This window comes from Vipera berus (assembly GCF_964194415.1).
Source record: "Vipera berus genome assembly, chromosome: 1".
NCBI classification, from domain to species: domain Eukaryota; kingdom Metazoa; phylum Chordata; class Lepidosauria; order Squamata; family Viperidae; genus Vipera; species Vipera berus.
In genome coordinates, this window is record NC_138202.1 from 178,070,772 (window position 1) to 178,092,350 (window position 21,579).

General features: G+C 39.8%; 1 protein-coding gene across 4 annotated transcripts in view; it reads left to right on the forward strand.

Annotated features, from left to right (window-relative positions):
* The window catches only part of PARD3B (par-3 family cell polarity regulator beta), a 600,416-nt gene that overhangs the window by 322,191 nt on the left and 256,646 nt on the right, over positions 1 to 21,579 (forward strand). For all 4 annotated transcript variants that reach the window (XM_081312950.1, XM_081312947.1, XM_081312948.1 and 1 more), the window contains 2 exons: positions 16,646 to 16,852; positions 17,986 to 18,244. In XM_081312950.1, coding sequence (XP_081169076.1) covers positions 16,646 to 16,852; positions 17,986 to 18,244 — 466 coding nt within the window. The remainder of the gene's footprint in view (positions 1 to 16,645; positions 16,853 to 17,985; positions 18,245 to 21,579) is intronic.

A 21,579-nucleotide genomic window follows, 5' to 3' on the forward strand; every position in this document is an offset into this window, starting at 1 on the left:
CTTCCTTCCTTCCTTCCTTCCTTCCTTCCTTCCTTCCTTCCTTCCTTCCTTCCTTCCTTCCTTCCTTCCTTTCCTTCCTTCCTTCCTTCCTTCCTTCCTTCCTTCCTTCCTTCCTTCCTTCCTTCCTTCCTTCCTTCCTTCCTTCCTTCCTTCCTGATAAAATTTAAAATGAAAAAATGAAAGCATGCAAATGTGAGTGAATAAATAGGTACCACTTCAATGGGAAGGTAACAGTACTCCATGACGTCATGTTGGCCACATAAATGCGGAAATGTCTTTGGACAGTGCTGGCTCAATGATGAGCACCACCCCCTAGAATCCACAATGACTAGCAGACTAAAATCCGCAGGGACTCCTCTGTTTGTGCCTTAAGTGATTATACTAGGGTGATTCTTTTGATTATCCATTTGCTGATGTTTTGGCGGTCATCCATGATACTCTCTTATCTTGAGAACATAACTATTGTTAAAAACAAAAGGTCTCTTCCAAAACAATACAGTGGTTCCTGCACACCCAAGGGAATCATGTTGGTGATTCATATGAAAATACATTTCCATGCTTTGAAAGGGAGGTCTCAGAAGGGTAGGTCTAAAGGGAGTTTAAGCTATAGTTGGGAACAGATGAAAAATAAATATTAAAATGTCAATGGAAAAAAGTCTCATTTTGTCTTCTTCCCTTCAGAACATCCTCCCCAGTGAGAATGACTTTACAGGTTTATTTTTCTAGGCTGACTAAAGTAGAAATAATCTTAGGGAATGCTAGTTAATTCACACAGTCCTAGTCCAGAGGCCAGGTAATTCAAACAGATGTATGTAAAGCTGTCGAATATAGAGAGAGTTTTTAATCTGAGATTTTTTTTCCAATTTTCTGGACTTCTTTGAACTTCTGCTATTTTTTTTTGGCATACATAATATTATTCAGACCTTTTATTTCTAATTCCAGTTTAGGATCCTTTACTTAAGGCAAAAACCCAACTAAAACAGGGCTTTTCAACCAGTGGTATGGGTACCACCTGTGGTACATTGGCACCTGGCAGGTGGTATGCGACCATCCTAGACAAGTGGTAGCAGGGGGAGGGGAATGAGCTGAACCTGGCAGCACCGCACAAGCCAGAGTGAGAGATGGCTGGAGCTGCAGGGCTGTCAGCGCCCAGAGGAAGCACCAGGATCAGCGCCAGGCTCCAGCTGGAGCTTGGCGCTGATCCTGGTGCTTCTGAGCCCAGAAGAAGCACCAATCAGCTGGAATGTTGCAGGGTCTTATGATTTACATTCAGATGCTTGGCAACTGATTCATATTTATGACCGTCACAGTGTTCCAGGGTCATCTGAAGTACCAAAACCTGCTGCAACCACCCAGAAGGGGGGGGAATAAAAACCAAACACCTCCCACCCCACCCCCGCTGCCAATCCTCAACAGAAATGCTCACAACAATGAAAACCTCGGACAGGAGGAAGAGCGCCGCCAGGCGGGGAGGCAGGTGTCTTGCTCGGCTGTGGCTTGGGGGGCACTTTTTTCAGCGCCATTGTAACTTTGAACAGTCACTAAGCGAACTGTTTTAAGTCAAGGACTACCTGTACTTCATCACTTTTTTCCTGGGGTTAATTTTTTTTGGGTCATCAATTTTTTGACACCTTGCTAGGCGACTGGTGGTACTCGGATGTTGCCATATCCTAAAAGTGGTACAATGGGTGAAAAGGCTGAAAAGCCCTGAACTAAAAGATAATGTTTACCAGTAATTATTGAGAATAAAATAACTTGAGTATAAAATATATTTTTTGCCTTTCATAATTCCATACATGTTTTCTAAATGAAGCAGTGTTGAAAAGGCCATAACACTAGGTGTGCTGGTAATAACTATTCAGTGGTGGAGCACAAATTAAAGTGTGTGATGAATATTGAAATCCCTTTGTCCCAGCTAATTTATAGTATCTCTGCAGAGATCATGCTTGAAAATGTAGATGAGCAATGATGAGATAGGGGAAAGAGGGAAGGAAAGGACTCTAAATGACTCTTTTAAATATTATATTTTATACCCATAAATGAAAGGAATACAGAGCCAAAATGCAAACATTTATTGTTGTTGTTTTCTTGAGATCAGGAAAACTGTCCAGTTCCAAGACTTTTCAGTCCATTTGCTGAGGCTGTCAAAATAATCCTGAGATCACATTTCAGTACTTTGGCGTGGGCTAAGAAGGGCAGAGTATTAACCCTTTCTTCATTAACAACAACTTTATTGATTAGCCCTTGGGCCATATCAAAGTGCAAAGTTCCAGCAACAAACCGTCACCAAAACTTGATAAAAGCAATCTAAAATGGAATTTGATAAAATACAATTTAAAATGGAATTAAAATAAAATACAATTTAAGATGAAATAGTAATAAAATACAAATTTAAGATATAGATAAAATATGATAACATTATATTTCAGAGTTGCCCTTGCAATCTACCCCAATCAGTCCCACATATGCAGATCTTAACCGGATCATTTTGTTTAAATACTGTGCTACGTTAAATGTTATTTTCAAGTTCTGGCCGGACATAAGGTAAGTTATTTTGATATGGGGATCCCAATGGGTCATTCGTTTGGTATATAGACCAAGATACCTGTCTCTCACCCTCTTATACAGACAACAGTCAAATAGGATGTGAGCCAGGTGCTCTACCTCTGCCGCTCCGCAAATGCAGAGACGCTCATTGTACGGTATAGCATGAAATCTCCCATATCTGACCATTGTATCAAGCTGTTCGAATCTCGCTCTCGTAAATATCTCCCTAAGATGTTTTGGGAGTTGTAACTTCAAATAACTGTCCACTTGAAAAGTACGTTTGTATTTACTCAGCCATTTCAAGTTACCCACCTTACTAAGGATAGCTATATCAGTTTGTGCTTCTATATCCTTAATTCTTTGGGCAACTCTTTTTTTAGATTGTTCTCCTGTTACGCAAGAAATAGGAAGGCCACAGCTTCTTACAAAATTTGTTAGTTTGGTGATTCAGGAGATTTGTGATTGTAGTTTTATTTGCTCTAGTAGGCATAATTTGGGGAGTCTTATCAGTCTCCATTTCATTAACTTTGCACCAGTAGTTATCCTTTCTTCAATAATTGACCCAGGTCTTCTAAATTTGTGTATCCTAGAAACTTTACAAGGAATACAATCTGTTTCTGTAGTCTGAATGTAACTTCCTTAGACTGGCTCTTGCACCTTGCTCACGGTGGGCACTCATTTTCTCTATAACCTTTCAATACAAAGGTTGTAAAATAATAGACAAATTTAGAAACATAATTAACTAAAATTTTTCATTTCACAATACTAGAGAACTGGAAAACACCTTAGTTCAATTTTATAGCCTCTCTGCTGGGTAACGATTCAGCCTGTTTTAAGAAAATGAATCAATTAATATGGCACCTTGTTCAACTGGCTGATCCTGAATTACAGAATTCACCCTGACATGTAGGCTGTATCACCCTGCTGGTTTGTGTTTCACTTGTGGTTGACTAGGACACCCAGATCATTTCACATGTACGAATGCTGAACCAGTCTTCCCTATCCTATACTTGTGTCTTATATTTTTCCTATTCAAATGTAGAATGTTATATTTCTTCAAGTCTAATGACATCATAGTCATCTCAGCTCATTGCTCAACTCTGTCTGGATTTTTAACAATCAATTAGTCATCCCTCATCTGCAGATATGATAAACATCTCCTGAACTCCTTTATTGAAATCATTGGATTCATTGCATGAAAACAGAACAAAATTAAGTATAGCCTGCAAAATGTAAATCAGCTTCAGTATTCAATTGCATTATTTATATATTATTCAGAGAATCATTTCGAATAGGTATGTTTTTCACAGATTTGCAAGGAAATGGATTCGCTTCCTTTTAGTTCTAGATCATCATCACAGGAGTCCCTAAGCCATCCGTAAGCAATAAAATGTTTATATATACATAAAATACCATATACTCATGCACACATATACACACACCTATGCAAAACAAATAATATCCAATTCTAAAAGGACAATCATGAGTGGACGAAGTCTTAGATTATCCACATAAGCAGAAGGGATTTTTATTTTATGTGATAAGAACAATATTTATTTTTTCTATATTATTTATTATTTATTTATTTATTATTTATTAATTTAATTTGTATACTGCCCTTCTCCCGAAGGACTCAGGGCGGTGAACAGGGCAATACATAATAAAAAACAAGATACAAAAATTAAAAAGTAATTAAACAGCAATGCCCGTAATAAATTAATACAAATTAAAAAGTTAAGATCAATTTATAAAACCCGACCCCATCCCATCAGGCCAGGCCAGCTTGTTCAAAGAGGTAGGTTTTAAGATCGCGCCGGAAGGAGCGGAGATCAGGCGCCATCCAGAGCTCGACCGGAAGATGGTTCCATAAATCCGGCACGCCCACAGAGAACGCCCTCCCCCTGGGGGCCACCAGTCGGCATTCTTTGACCGGTGGCACCCTGAGGAGGCCCTCTCTGTGGGAGCGTATTGGGCGGAGGGAAGTTGACGCCGGCCGCAGGTGCTCCCCAAGGTATTCTGGACCCATGCCTGTAGGGCTTTGTAGGTCATTACTAACACGTTGAATCTCACCCGGAAGACAACTGGAAGCCAATGCAGCTCACGGAGCAGAGGTGTGACATGGGAGTGTCGGGAAACTCCCAACACAACTCTCGCGGCTGCATTCTGTACCAGCTGGAGCCTCCGAGTGGTCTTCAAGGGTAGCCCCATGTAGAGAGCGTTGCAGTAGTCAAGACGAGAGGTCACGAGCGTGTGAGTGACCGTACGTAGGGCATCCCGGTCTAGATAGGGCCGCAACTGGCACACCAGGCGAACCTGGGCGAAGGCCCCCCTAGTCACAGCTATTATATGGTCTTCTAGGGAAAGCTGTGAGTCTAGGAGGACTCCCAAGTTGCGAGCCCTATCTACAGGGGGTAATAACTCACCCCCCATAGCGAGGGGTGGAATATCCTGAATATCCCGAGATGCCAGTACGCACAGCCACTCAGTCTTGTCAGGGTTGAGTCGAAGCCTGTTCCTCCCCATCCAGACCCGAACCGCCTCCAGGCAACGGGACATCACGTCGAGGGCATCACTGGGGTGGTTTGGGGTCGAAATGAAAAGCTGGGTATCATCAGCATATTGATGATACCCAACTCCAAAACCACGAATGAACTCACCCAGCTGTTTCATGTAGATGTTGAACAGGAGAGGCGAGAGGACCGACCCCTGAGGGACTCCACAAACGAGAGGCCTCGCAGTCGACCTCTGCCCCCCTGCCAACACCGACTGCGAGCGTCCCAGGAGATAGGAGGAGAACCACTGAAGGACCGTGCCTCCCACTCCCAATCCCCTGAGGCGCCGCAGCAGGATACCATGGTCGATGGTATCGAAAGCCGCTGAGAGGTCTAATAGGACTAGGACAGAGGAATATCCCCTGTCCCGAGCCCTCCAGAGATCATTCACCAGCGCGACCAATGCCGTCTCCATGCTGTACCCGGGCCTGAAGCCCGATTGGTACGGGTCTAGATAATCCGCTTCATCCAGAACTAGAGGGAGCTGATGCGCCACCACACTTTCAACAACCTTCGCAAGAAAGCGAAGGTTGGAGACCGGACGAAAGTTATTCAACACAGCTGGGTCCAAGGCAGGCTTCTTGAGGAGAGGTCTCACCACCGCCTCTTTCAAGGCGGCGGGGAAACTACCCTCACTCAAAGAGGCAGATATAACCGCCTGGAACCAGCCTCGTGTCCCCTCCCGGGCTGCATAGACCAGCCAAGAAGGGCACGGGTCCAATAAACATGTGGTGGAGCTCAGCCTCCCCATAATCCTGTCCGCTTCCTCTGGAGTTACAGGATCGAACTCCTCCCAGATAGTATTGACAAGACCACCCGTGTCCTGATCGTCCGACTCTGCCCAGTCGGAGTCCAAACTGGTCCAAATCCGAGCGATTTTGTCCGACAGATGTTGACTAAACTCCTCGGCACGCCCCTGTAAGGGTTCCTCACTCACCTCCTGATTAAGGAGGGAGCGGGTCACCCTAAACAGGGCGGCCGGGCGATTATCTGCGGACGCGATGAGGGTAGCGAAGTAATTAGACCTCGCCACCCTCATCGCTGCGAGATAAGACCTAATATGGGTTCTTAGTCGCAATCGGTCAGATTCAGATCGGCTGGACCTCCAACCGCTCTCTAGGCCCCGTCTCCGATGCTTCATCTCCCGGAGCTCCGCAGAGAACCATGGAGCCCACTGGGATCTGCGCCAGGTCAGGGGCCGCAAGGGTACAACTCGGTCAAGTGCCTCAGTGGCTGTCCTTTCCCAGGCTTCCACTAAGGCATCTGCCGAGCTGTGAGCACAGGAGGCAGGTGGGGACCCCAGCGCTGCCTGGAACCTCTCAGGGTCCATTAAGCGCCTGGGGCGGAACCATCTAGTTGGCTCAGCATCCCCACGGAGGGGAGTGGCAAAACGGAAGACCAGCCGCAGGAGATGATGATCGGTCCATGACAGGGGCATAACAATTGGAGAGCCCCCACCAAGATCATCTAACCACCGTCTAGATAGGAAAACCAAATCCAGGGTGTGACCTCCCACATGAGTCGGTCCATGAATTACTTGCGTCAGGTCCATGGCCGTTATGGAAGCCATGAACTCCCGAGCTAACTCAGATGCTCCTCCCAGGGATGGTAGATTGAAGTCACCCAAAACCATGAGTTTGGGGAACTCAATCACCAGCCCTGAGAGGATATCGAGAAGCTCAGGCAGGGCTGCTGCTGCGCGACTAGGCGAAAGGTACACCAGCAGCAAGCCCAACTGCGCCCTAGGACCACACCTCAGTAAGAGAGATTCACACCCGACTATCTGAAGAACGGTGGCCTCCTGCGGACACAAGGTCTCCCTCATAACCACAGCCACTCCCCCATCCCTACCCTGAGTCCGAGGCCGGTGTAGCACCCGGAAGCCTGGTGGGCAAAGATCAACCAGGGGGATACCACCCTCTGGGCCCAACCAGGTCTCCGTGATGCAGGCCAGGTCCGCATGCTCACCCTCGACCAGATCCCGGACGAGAGGAGCCTTATTAACGACGGACCTGGCGTTCAGGTACACAAGCCGGAGCTCAGGTGGCTGCACATCCTCGCTCCCGGAGCCTTGGGGTGAAGACAGAGGGTCGGAGCGCCTCACCGCTTGTAAGCGGGGATGCCCTCCCGAACATCGATACGACCCTCTGTTCCTGCACATGCTGCCATTCCCTAACGTCGTGGGAATAGGAAGTCCCACGACCCGCTCCCGAGCTCCAGAGGCAGCAAACTCCGGCTCCTCCCCCCCCCCCCCGCGATCTGTCCTAGGCCTGGCCTGACCAGTGATTGGTGGATTACCCCCCATTTCCAACCAACCACAGCCCTCCCCCCTCCCTAACCCCACAAAAAATTTGACTAAAAAGGTAATCAGGGGCCTCTTATTAAATTTATACTGGAGGCCCCTGCCCAACCATCTCTCAGGGTCCCAGCAATCGGGCCCTTCATCAAGAGGAGGTGTAAAGAGTAAGGCGGGTCGCTCCCAGGATGGGGGCCCCCCCCTGAGGGCGAACAAAACAGTGCTCGGATAAGTCAGACGCATGATGGTTGTTAAACAAGTCCGACAAAAAGGCAACAAGGCAGACCCAGATCGAAACGGGAGGATCTCAAAATAAAATAAAAGGAGAATGACCAGAATGTCAACCCAGCTCCACTGCCACTAGAGCTGGGAAACCCTCTAAATCCCTCTGTAGGCACACACGTGACTTATTGGGTGAGTTGTGCAGTCTTCCTAACCTTTTTGAGCCTGGGACACATTTGGAATGCTGAATATGTATTATGGACCCCCTCCTCTCCGCTCAAAACAGTTGCCATGATGGATGTGAATACCCATTTAGCAGAAGGCTGTGCTTCATTCCCTCTAGACCCCCAGAATGTTCTACATTACCTCATTTTACCTTTTTTTTTTTTCACCCTCCCTAGGCATGGGGACATTTGCACACAAAACATAGAATTTAGTCATCCATCGTGCTATCTTCTAATAATACTCTTGGGGCATAGGTGTCTGGAGTGACTTTATTGGTAACATGCAGAATTTTTGAGGCTGGCTGCTTTGCTTTGCAGTGTGCTAACTTCCAATTAATATTTTAAATTAAAAGGCCTTCTGTATACCTGACTAGGGTAGACTTGTCCATAAATATGTATCACCGCCCATATTTTGTATAGTTTTGCCAACTGACTACATTTTATGAAGAAGAATTTTTGTGAGGGAAATATATTGCAGGCAATTTACTTCTAAAATGGCTCCAATCTTGTTATATTATTCTGATATTGGGATATTTAAGTAACCTGTTTTACACAAATTCATTTCTCTGAATTGGTTCCCAAAAGCATCTTCTCTTAGCTGGGGTATACAAAAAAATTACTGTGTAAGATATGGTATCAGTAGTTCTAATACTTGCTAATTTACTAGTTCTGCTTAATTGCTCAGACATTAACTACCTTGCACTTCAGTTGCCCACCGAGGATATATTCCTGTTTCTTCAAATTTTACTCATTGTCCCTCTCATTTGGAAGCCACTTCCTTTTTTAGCAGGTATTTATTTGGACATATCAGAATTAGTTGAATGAGGGGAGACTGAGCTGAAAGTCAATAGAGTTTGGTCTTACTTATCAAACAAGGGACCAAGATTGGGAGTTTGCTTTCTTCTTTGTTTGTTTTTCATATTTTGGAATCACTCATCTCTCTCAAAGAGGTGAGATTTCCATTTCCTTTTTTCTCTCAGACAAAAAGAATAATACAAGTCAGTAAGACCAATTTGTTCTTTCTTTATCCCTGTAATCTATCTCTGTTTTAAAATAAGAGCAGAGAGAGGAAATAAATGTTAGCATTGTTGTGCATTTATTTCACTAAGTGCATTGTGCTCTATAAGAATCATGAACGCCACCAATGAATACAGTTTATTATTGCATTGGTAGACCTCAGCTTAGGTAAAGGGTCTTTCTGCTCCAAATTGTACCTTATTCTCTGGGGCAAGTTGGAGAGAGGACTGAAAAGAAAGGTGATCCTACTTTATGCAAATACAAATATTTAGATAGGCCCAGTCCTATATATATTTACTCTGCAGTAACACGGTCCAATATATGCATGCAGTTATGGTAAGAATCTAAGCATTGTTAAAACAATGTCTGTATGGACATGTCTATACAGTTTACATTTGTGTATCAGAACATACCAGGATTTTTTGGAAAGACTCATTGGGCTTTCCCAGGCAAAGATTCTGGTTTGTATTGGTTCTATTGATTCCTTTCATTTCCAGCCCAATATATATGAGGTCAACAGAGCTTCCATCTATGAAAACTAATTCTATGCATGCGTGTACATTTGTGTGTGTGTACAAAATTTAAAACTAATATACCGTATTTTTTTGCGTATAAGACGACTGGGCGTATAAGACGACTCCCTACATTTCCTGTTAAATTATAGGGTTTGGGCTATACTCGCCGTATAAGACTACCCCTCTTCCAACGCACACCAAATAAAAATTAAAAAACATCAGATTTGATTTTAATATGGTAATTTTAATTCAAATGCGTATGACATGCAGGTACTTAGTAGGAAAACTGTCACTTATAAACATAAGGCTGTTTGTCATCAAACATGTAAACATAAAACAGTGCAAGTGGATTAAACGTAATAATAATAATAATAATAATAATAATAATAATAATAATAATAATAATAATAAATAATAATAATAATAATAATAATAATAATAATAATAATAATAATAATAATAAGAAGAAGAAGAAGAAGAAGAAGAAGAAGAAGAAGAAGAAGAAGTTGGAAGGGACCTTGGAGGTCATCTAGTCCAACCCCCTGCTAAGGCAGGAAGCCCTATACCATTTCAGACAAATGGCTGTCCAGTCTCTTCTTAAAAACTTCCAGTGTTGGAGCATTCACCACTTCTGGAGGCAGGTTGTTCCACTGGTTAATTGTTCTAACTGTCAGGAAGTTTCTCCTTAGTTCTAGGTTGCTTCTCTCCTTGACTAGTTTCCATCCATTGCTTCTTGTCCTGCTTTCAAGTGCTTTGGAGAATAGCTTGGCTATTCTCTTTGTGGCAGCCCCTGAGATATTGGATCACTGCTATCATGTCACCCCTCACCCTTCTCTTCGTTAAACTACACATACCCAATTCCAGCAACCGTTCCCTATTTTCCTAATTCACTTTTTCACTTTTCCTAATTCACTCTAAAGCTTTTCCTGCGCAGAGCCTTAAGTAACACCAGCTGCCTGCAATTAGTGCAGGTTCGCATCCCACCAGGCTCAAGGTTGACTCAGCCTTCCATTCTTCCGAGGTAGGTAAAATGAGGACCCAGATTGTTGGGGGCAATAAGCTGACTTTGTAATAATGCTGCTTGTGGGGGGGGGGGGTGAAAGCCCTAATAAGCAGGCATATACATAGAATGAAGGCTATTGCTAAGCACATTGATTTGTGCTTTAAATTGTAAGCCGCCCTGAGTCTTTGGAGAAGGGCGGGATATAAATGGGATTAAAAAAAAGACCAAATGGGAGATCTGCTCCAGGTTTTCCAGCCAGCCCACCCAGTTCCTGAGTCAAATGTGTCCTTAGAGCTAAGCAGCTGCTCTGACTGCTGCATTCCCCACCTGCCTTTCAAGTTGGGATAGACTACAGCTGCTCTTCAACTTTAGAAGGAAAGACGCCCAGACCCCAGCCTGTAAAAAATCACAGACTGGAGCTTCTTCTCCAATTGGTCCCGCTTTCCCTGCGCAGACTAAATGGGAGATCCGCTCCAGGTTTTCCAGCCAGCCCTGTCCCTAAAGTTTCAGCACCCGGCGTATAAGACGACCCCTGACTTTTGAGAAGATTTTCATGGGTGAAAAAGCCGTCTTATACGCCGGAAAATACGGTAATCATTGCTTTTCTAGTATTTTTATTACAAAACACATTGTGAAGGTGTAGTTTGGTACAATCTTGTAAAAAAATTGAACAATGCTAAATCAGTTAATTGATCCTATTATTCTAAAGGATCTGTTGTGTTTTGATTTTCTTTATTGAAAATGTAAGTATGTTTATGTTTTTTTTTATTTTGCTATTGTTTTATTACTTTTTAAATTTAAACGTATACAGATCTATATAATACAGGACAAAAACTTTGTGGATATAATTTTTGTTGTCTGATTTTGTACTGAAATGATAGTATTCAACTCTTGTATTTATATAATTATTTATTACCATTGTTTATTTCACTTTTTCATTATACCAATACTGCCTTACATGTGGTTTACATACAGTGTAAACAATTATAAATAAAAATATAGCAAATATTTGATAACAAATTTTGAGGGGTCATCCCACCTATCCTGAGCTGTGGATAGTAGTGGCCTTGAGTGAAAAGGGGGAAAATTAGAGAAATTGATCATGACAGCCAATATACATAATATTGGGCTCACATACATAATACCAAAGTCCTGTAAGAAAATAGATGGAAATTATTCTCACGCTACAATGGTATTGCATACATTGAATGAGTATAATTTTCTTGCTGCTTCTTAGTTACTATTGCTGGCTATGTTAAAATCTATAATCTTATATCAGCTATTATAAATTGTAGTGTGTAGTTTCTTAATATTGACCGAATGAGATAGATCCGAAAAATCAGTGTATGTGTATATATTATGTGTGCTCAAAGGTATATATATGAACAACCAAAAGTCAGGCTCCATAGGTAGAGTTACCACACAGCTGGTGAAAGGAAGGCATGTCCTCCTTTTTGTCCTCTGTCAGGCAGGTATAGTCTTAAAATCAAATATTGTTTCACTTACTGAGTATGCTATCTCTTCCCAAGCTTTTTTTGTAGCTTTGTGATTAACCGCAAGTTAACAAGTTCTGCTCTGTGACCTTAATTGTCAATTAGAACCCACAGCCAACTTGCTCTACTGCCTCAAATTACAAAATCATAATCAAGAGCACACCTGGTTTATTTATGCTTCTTCATCTTTGAAATTCCATGTCTTGCTTTAATTCGCCCCAATTGTCACTGTCCTTTTTTGAACATGGGCATATTATTCCAAATATGGACTGATAGGGCAGAACAGAGTGACCAGTTATTTCCCATGACCTGGCTTTTATGCTAAATTTTATTAATAATCAATGTATTTAAGTGCAATATTAAAAATGTAATTTTCTTTTTATCTGATTTTTAAAATAATCTATTATTGTAGGCTTTTCAAATGAAATGATATTATCTAAGGCAGGGGTGTCAAACTGCTGGCCTGCGGGCCAGACGTGTCATCTGGAAGCCGCGCCCACCCCATTGCCAGCAATGGCAAAACCATCCTGATACATTGTGCGATGTCACATGATGTCTGATCTAAGGAAAAAGGCAACTAGATGTTCTGCATTATTCTAGGAGAGTGTGCGTGTGTGTTCTCAGTTGGAATTTTGAATAAATAATGTTAGCTGGTTTTAAATAGTGGAATTCAAGGAGGTGAGAGAGGCAAACTTCACTTTTATTCAAGCAAGTACAGTGTGTTGTTAATCTTTGCCACTTCACTCCATATTTTGACAGGATCCCTATAAAATGCTCTTAGGCCATAAACTGAACATAAGCCTGTTCAATGTGTTCTCTAATTTTAGATGCATTAGCAAGAACTAATGAAGTGTTTAACTGAATTTACTTGTTAAATAAATGCTGTCATGGTTCTTTTCCCCTCTTTGCTTCCCACTTTTAAAAAAATACCTGAGGAGGCTGCTATATGGGAGGTTAAAAGAAGGAAGTATTTAAATTAATTTGTCTCTTTTGATCAGACTGAACATTTATATAACAAAAATATTTCAATTACTTTTTTTCCCACATCCATATTGTATTTCACATTCAAAGAGTCTCATAAGTGTTTATAAACAGTGGGAAATTCATGACTGATTCATTAGCTATATGTTGCTAAGTATGATATATAAGATGACATGGCCACAAGGATGGACATAAGTAGAACATTTTCTAAGGGTGGAATATCTGGAATAAGATTTTTATATAATATGCTGACATTGAAAACCACCCAGAGAGTGTTATAAAGCACCGTGGAGCAGTATATAAGTCTAAGTGCTATAATGATTGTATTTACCTAAGTTTTTTATCTAGCTGTAAGATCCAAGAAAGTGCCAAAAAGAATTGATAGTACAATCTAAGAGACCTGATCACAGCCATCTGCCCTAATGATTGCATCAAGAACAACATTGTCCTTGAATTATATTTTCAAAGATAAAAATTGTATATCCTTTTAATGGAAATTAATCCTCCCAAGTGTCATTGTAATACGTATGGCATCTATCTATATCAACCCTTATGCCATATATCTTTGAACTTTCCTCTCAAGTTTTATCAACTTAACTCTACTGATATATAAAACAAAACTGCTGTTAATTTAACCTATTCCAGAGTAACAAAGCATCACAATAGATACCACCACTTGATCAGAACCATTTAAAGGCAAAGACAAACTAAGCAGGCAGTTCTTGTTTTGCTTTGTTTTCTTACAAGTCTTAGGGAGAATATCATGGCGAATACACACATTACAGACATTTAAATGGGGGAGGAAAATAATGAGGTAATTCCTTCCTGGACTAGTATATTCCATGCAGGGGTTTAATCTTCATACACCAAAGCCCAAGCCTTGCCAAATGGGGAGCAGTGTGGTATAATGGGCACTAGATTAATCTAGTCCACTTTCAGCAATGGGTGATTTTGGGGCTGGTCCATCTCTTTGCCTACCCTATCTTCATAGGGTGCTGATGGTAATAGTTAAAAAGGGGAGAAGTGAGCATATGTATTCTTCCTTGAACTCCCAAACAAAATTGGTATCCCATGCAGTTTGAAAATGAGGTCCATCCATACTAAATCTGTCCCCCCCCCCATCAATTTAGATTTTGAACTGGGATAAAACTGTCAAGACTTTCAGAAGATATCTCAGCTTGCTTCCCATAGCAGAGAATGACAAGCTGCTCAGAGGATCTTAAAGAACATACTATTTTATTGTGGCTCTTATTGCAGTGGGGCAGGTTGGGGAAGGAGAGGATTCTAACCTAGCTTCAGGTCCGCTTTGTGAGCTTGCAGTGATAAAAATATAGTCAAGGACATCTTGCTATTTTTGACAACTATAGCAGTACCCAGCAGTAGGACTTACAAAGTAGGGGATGCAGTTGTGTTTTCTTTTTTTTCCACCCTCTTTTCCTATTTGGATTGAATAATTTTATGATACGGGGTTCATATATATTTTATGCATGTGCATATAAGTTCTGCTTAGTTAGGGGTCATCGCTTTATCATCCATGTTTCTCTGAAATATGTTTCCTAAGAATGAACCTAAATTGTGAATTCAAGCCTTAAACTGAGACCTAGTATGGATTAAGCACTACAGGAGAATCCTATATTTAGAGCCAGGTAGTAGTTTTCTTGTTGAAAGCTAGCAATCAAAATTGTTATCTCACTAGAAAGCAACCTTCCTTTTTCCTATACTGATCAGAAAACCTTTCATTTTAGCTGTGCCTTCTTCACTGGTTTTTCTTATTTTTTGTTGTTCCTTTTCAGCCTCAAATGGGCACCACTGTACCTCTCACTGAGGCTCATGCCTTGATTAATTTTAAGTACCTTCACCTTGCACAGAGGGCAGTGCTCACAGTCCATTTCAACTTAGTTGCTAATTTGGCAATAATGGTAGTCTCCACAATGGCAATTAATGAACAAAGGAAGCTTGCACTTTGTGACCTAGCAACCAGGTTCCCTTTAAACTGGTTTCTCTCATTTTCTCTCTCTTTTTTGTGTACAAGCCCTCAAAGTGCCAGAGGAAAGCAGAGTTAAATTGCTCTGTGTCAGTGATCTTTACTATGGATGGCAATACTTGCTTTCCTTTTCCTTTCTTTTCCTTCCTCTCTCTTGGTTTCATTAATTATTTGGCTTTATTTACTCATTATTGCATTATGTATTTACAGAGCTTTTTTCCTCATAGAACGCTCAGAATGGAGTTCCGGCACCTTTTTTGGATGGAAAAAGGGTAGGGTAGGCAAGGCAGGTTGTATGACATGTGTGAGTTCCGGCACCTTTTTCTTTTACAAAAAAAGCACTGTGTATTTAGTTCCAAACATGCAAATATCAGCAGATTTAGTATTTAAATAGTTATCATTTTCCCAAGGCTCCAAAACTCTTTATTAAGCAGCAACCACCATGCTATTTTGCCTGTTTAATATTTTTTTTACAGCAATTGGATTAATCCAAATATCTTGTTGATCTTTCTCCATCAAAAAATCATAATGTGCTATTTAGATTCTTGCTTTAGTTACCATCTATCACTTACTGAGCTCTTTATTTTCTTATGTGCCTTGTACTTTTGAAAAGTCTTAATAAGTTTCCATTTAGAAACATCCATTATAACACCAATTTATTTGAATGAGTTCTTTTTCTAGGTTTGCTTGGGTTATATAGTTCATGCAATAAAAGAAAATAGAAGACTGAGAAGAAAGAGGAACCATTTTCTGTGTGTGTTTTTTTTTAATGTTTTGCCATAATGTTCAGAGAAAAACATAGTAATCCGTAAGATCTGCATTAAAAGCAAAATACTACACTGGAAAAATGTTCAGCATTACCACCATTCTTTCATTTCACAGCTAGTACATATGAAAACAAAACTGCAAATACTTCCCAGCACACCTTTTATCTCCCTATGCATGCTCATTTTTTTTCCTTGCACACATTTCTCACTATATCCCATCATGATCCTTCTCTTTATTTTCCATCACTAAAATCTTTGAAACTTCAGGTGTGCTAATTATGATTCGCTAGTTCTGCACCCTGCAACCTTCCCTGTTGTGTTGCTCTGAGTCTCTTTGCACACCATCCTGCCTCTTTTCTTTCCGCATCTTAACACTATTTTTCTGTTTCTGGACTGTGACATCTTTTTTCAGCACATTTATTAATCCACTGTTCACTGCACTTATAGGCAAAAAGTAGCATTAGGAGAAAAGCTATATTCCTCTGTACTTGAGTTGTGATGTGATGCCTCCCATAGTCATGAACTTTACATTGTAATATTATGACCCAGGTTTCATCACTTGACCCCCCCTCCCCCAACCCGTGGATATTTTTGACTGCATCCCCAGTTCTAAATCTTCGCTTCTTTCCTTCCTTTAGTCTCTTTCATAGTGTTATTACTTTATTTGTGGGTTGTATTTAAAGAATTAAAATAGACACAATAAATTGTATGGGGGGGAAAAACCAAAATCCTGGGAGAATTTTAGATCCTGCTGTTTTGATTCCTTCAAGTTTTAAAATAGTAGTACTATTTTTGAGTTAAATATGCTTCCAGCTTTCATAGTTTATGTGTTCTGTGCCTAGGAGATTAACATCTAATTTACTTAATAGTTCTGCATAATTATGAACAAAAGGTGACTTCCAGTTATGTATGCTCAAGGTATAGAATTACCGGTACTATAGAATGGTGTACTAATTGCAATTCTACTTTAAAATTTGGACAAGTAAGCAGCTTTGTTACAGCTTTAGGTAGTTTGAATATTTTTCTGTTATTCTCTTTCTTTAGAATCTCCTAGTAAGGATATTGGCCCCACCCTGGGATTAAAAAAGTCAAGTTCCCTAGAAAGTCTCCAGACAGCTGTTGCTGAAGTAAAAAAGAATGAGCTTCCATTCTACAGACCTAGGCCTCACATGGTCCGTGGTAGAGGATGTAACGAGAGTTTCAGAGCTGCCATTGATAAATCCTATGATGGACCAGAAGACGTGGCAGGAGGTAGGTGCCACAGAACCTTTCTTCTTTCAGTAAAGAAAACATCTTTTTCAATAAATGTGTGTTGTCCTATGAAAATTCATCAGTAAAAATCTGATTTCAAAGAAGAGTTGAATCCAGTTTTGCATATATAACCATAGTTTCATATGGAACTATACAAACTATACCGCAGTTTATGTAGGGAAAGTATATTGGGATTCTTGTATTGACCCTTAACCTGACATCTCTGAAAACAGGGCTGGAGGTCATATATCAGATACTAGTTTTCCATCTTGATACATGTGTACATACATGCATGTATCTGTGTCCATGTCTTTGGACAGTTCTCTCATATTCCGGTATAATGACCAAAGACCAGTCTTCTTTCCATGTTGATGCATTTATCTAACCTTGTGTGTTTTTGTATGTGTGAGAGCTTACTAAGTACTATTTGAATCTAAGTTTGAATAATGTGTGTATATTTGTATTGTGAAGACTTGAAAGACTTGGTATCAAGCAGGATATATATGACCAAATATAATAAGGGGTGAATAATATGAACAACAGTTAGATTTAGCTATATGTATTTTATGGTCTCTTTAATACAAAGAATTAGATAAATATCCATTGTAATGCTACCTCAGTAATGCAGTTATAACAGGATCATTGGAAATGTTTTTTATTTGCAATTTATAAAAAGTTGTTTTGATTATATACATTAATCAGAAAATATATACAGGTAGTCCTCAATTTACGATAATTGAGCCCAAAATTTCTGTTGCTAAATGAGACAGTTATAAAGTGAATTTTATGACCTTTCCTGCCACAATTGTTAAGTGAATCACTGCTGTTAAGTTAGTAACATAGTTGTTAAGTGAATCTGGCTTCCCCATTTACTTTGCTTGTTAGAAGGCCGTAGGAGGTGATCACAAGACCATCATAAATATGAGTCGGTTGCCAAACGCCTCAAATTTTGATCATGTGACCATAGGGATGATGCAATGATGCCAGGTGTGAAAAACAATCATAAGTCACTTTTTTTAGTGTTGTTGTAACATTGAATGGTCACTAAATGAACTGTTGTAAGTCAAGAATTACCTGTATGTAGTTTATAAGATTATTGTCTGTACTTGCTGATTATTTTTCTTTCTCTGCAGATGGTCTGTCAGATAAGAGTTCCCTTTCTGGTCCAGAAGGTCAAAACTTTGCAAAAGCCTTTCACATGAATTCTGAATTAGAAGATATGGAAGGAAAGTCAAAAAAACACAAGAAGACCAAAGAAAAATTGAAAACAAAAGAAAAAAATAAAAAGCTTAATTTCAAAAACAAATCAAAAATCAGTGAAAAGGACAAAAAAGAGGAGAATGACAATCCTGAAAGAAAAACAAAAAAGAAAAGTTTGGGCGCTATGTTAAGGTAAAAAGTCTTTTTTGTATTGCTTCCTGATCTTATATTAATTTGAACTTGATTTATTTGGCCTGAAGCCCTTCAGTGAGGTTGAGTAGAAGTCAAGCTCTAAATCCATTGAACTACATTTACTATAAATGAACACTATATATGCTAATTTTGCTAATACATCAGTTAAACTGCATATTGGAAAGGAGAATATATTTTTCAACATGTATTTGTTAATTATTTTGTTGGCACTTATGACCTATTTTTCCTCAAAACAAACAAACCCTAAAGAGATATTATAACAAATAAACTATTGATTTAGACCAGGCTCAGTGAAAGCAGTGAGACTTGATTGAGTCAAGTCTCAATTAAATATTACTGATTTTGGTTGGTTTGCTTTTAGGATGACTAATTCTAATTCAGACTTGTTATCCTTAAAGTGCTTAAGTAGCATAGCATTATAAACCACTTGTACTAAATATTGTTGACTGAAAAGTAGAGATGTCCTTGTGTGGAGCTCTGCATTTATTGACTGCATCCATGTAGGTTTCTTGCGAGTATTATGGAAATGATTTGTCATTGCTGTCTTGTGGCACTTTTTTTTACTTCCTTATCTGAGAAATGGTAGGAAAGAAGATCCTTCCAAACTCTTCCACTTAATAAAAGGGACAGAGAAGTTCAGAAGTGACTGTAGATTATATGACAAAAAATATTTGCCTGTGTTAGTGCTGGCATCTTCTGCTTTCGGTAGTGCATGTTTTGGAAGTCACCTCTCAACGTTCTATAGAGGATATGAAATATCTGCTTTCCCAGAATATGGATTTGCTGAATGCTTTTAGTTGTTTTCATTTGACACCATTTTTAAGTTGATTGGTTTTTTTTAATTTAGTACCTGGCTTAAATGTTAGCCGTTCAGCACCACTTCATGAATTCTTGAACTTTATTTCTGAATGGCCAGTACTGTCATGGGTAGAGGTAAACGTGTCTTTGAAAACAGAGGAGAAATGTTCTCTGCCTCTGAAAGAACCCCTCAAAAGTGCAGTGATGTCGGTTCTGTTCTCCAGATGAATATGCAAAAACATTAGTTATATTGTTGCTGGTTTTCTTTCAGATTTTAAAGATACCATTTTGTGTTCATGTGCTTCTTATTTCATTTCATTCTTCAAATTAAAGAGAATACTGAACAAATTTGTCTTCCATATCTTGCAAGAACAACAGCCTCCTTCATAAGACTCTCAGGCAATTAAATTTGAGTTCATGTAAGAAGGCACTTTACTGTTAATAAAGTTTCATGCCATTTGCCTCTGTAGGTTATTCAGAATGCTAAAAGATAACTATTTAGCTGATAAATATTTAGAGTTACCAAGCTGTAATAAATGCTTCAGATTAAAGCAGTGATGGTTATTTACTTGCAGGCTTCAGATGTTACATTGGAGATTGTCTCTTCTATCACAGTTATATCGTCAGGAAAAATATATGCATATCATGCTAAGGGAATTGTGGGAATTGCATGTTTATGCACATACTTAATCTTTTAGGGTTTTTGATATCTACCAATGAACTTTTTTCCTATGTATAGCACAAATCTTACTCGTCCATAAAAATGACATATTCTTGAGTTGACTGGATTGGATAATGGGTATTAATGTCTTCATCACAAAGTTATTTAATTTTGTTGTGAGACAAGAAACTTTACTACATCATGTCTTTCTTTGCCAAAAAGCCAAAACTTTATCATCTTTAGTTAAAAGGTTAGTTAAATGAAAGCTGGACTTTTTAAGTCACCAAGAGTATATGACATCTGTCATAGTACAATGTTTCTCTATGGCTTGATCCCAGGGCAGTTGTTAAAGGTACAATGTATAATAAATGCAATTTGACTGTGACTCAGTTATTACCTTTTTCAGATAGTGGTTGTAAAATTTCTGGGTTTACCCTTCACTTTTTATGGGTATAAAGGTATGTTAACTAATGGACTGTAGCCATACCTATGAAATTTTAATAGCTAGCTCCCTATAGGCAACCAATAGACAAAGGTTGTGATGTTCGGCTTTATAAAGTGTTGACCAGCTGTGTACCAGACATTTTTCATAGAAGGAAAAAAAAACCTATAATTGTGCATGTGAAATATAAAGTCCTTTACTCTATTTTTAGTCAGGATATGAACACTTTAAAACTGTTAGTGTTGAAGCAAATCTATATTTTTTCCACTAGTCGAGTGAGCTTGATTATATTGGTAGAACTTGTAATGACTACACTGATTGTCAAACATTACTAGTATATAGACCAGAGTAGTATTTCAATAAAAAGTTGTTTTATATCAGCAACACAGGAAAATTAATAAAGTACCTGAGTGCTAACCATTATTTTGTTCCTGTAGAAATATTATATTTTCTTAGTAATAATTAATCTTAGACTATTTACTCTCATTTTCACAGTATGAACCATTTTGTCTCCTAATTTGCTTATATTGCTTTGAGCTAAGCATCTCAGCTACTTTAATTTTTCATTTTAGCTCGAGTCAAAAAATATTTTCATTACTTAATGAAGACATTCTTTGCAACTGTACTTTTTTTTACCAGCCACATTGATTGCATAATCATCCTGCTGAAAAGCATTACTACTCTGCCTAGTTTCTACACCCTACGTCAAGAGAAGCAGGCTAGTAATGAGCCACTCACCCTCTGAGTCAGGAATGTCACATGATGTGTCACGACGTATCTCAACTTTTTTTCCATTGCCGGCAATGGGGTGGGCGCGGTTTTGGCATGATACATCTGGCCCAGGGGCCGGCAGTTTGACACCCCTGCTCTAAGTGTAACCAGGTATGCCTAACCAGGCTGCTACAAGTGATATCAAGTGCAAATCATCTCTTCCAAAAGTATTTGTAGACCCTCTTATTTTTCCTCTGCACACAAGAATCAGAATCTCATCTATTTCATAGTTCATACATGCTATGAAATTAGTATTGGGTACTATACCCACAGCCATCTACCATCATTACTGCTAAGCTTGTAAGCCGCCCTGAGTCTTCGGAGAAGGGCGGGATATAAATGGAATTAAAATTAAAAAATTAAAAATTAAATCAACTGCAGTTTAGAAAAGGTCCCCAGGGCCTGGAAATGTGAGTATACACATAGCAATCGTACTTAGACTTATATGCCACTTCACAGTGCTTTACAGCCCTCTCTAAGTGGTTTACAGAGTCAGCATCTTGCCCCAAACAATCTAGGTCCTCAGTTTACCGATCTCGGAAGGATGGAAAGCTGGGTCAACCTTGAGCTGGTAAGAATTGAGCTGCCAAACTGCTTGCAGTCAGCAGAAGTAGCCTGCAGTAGTGCACTCTAACCACTGCG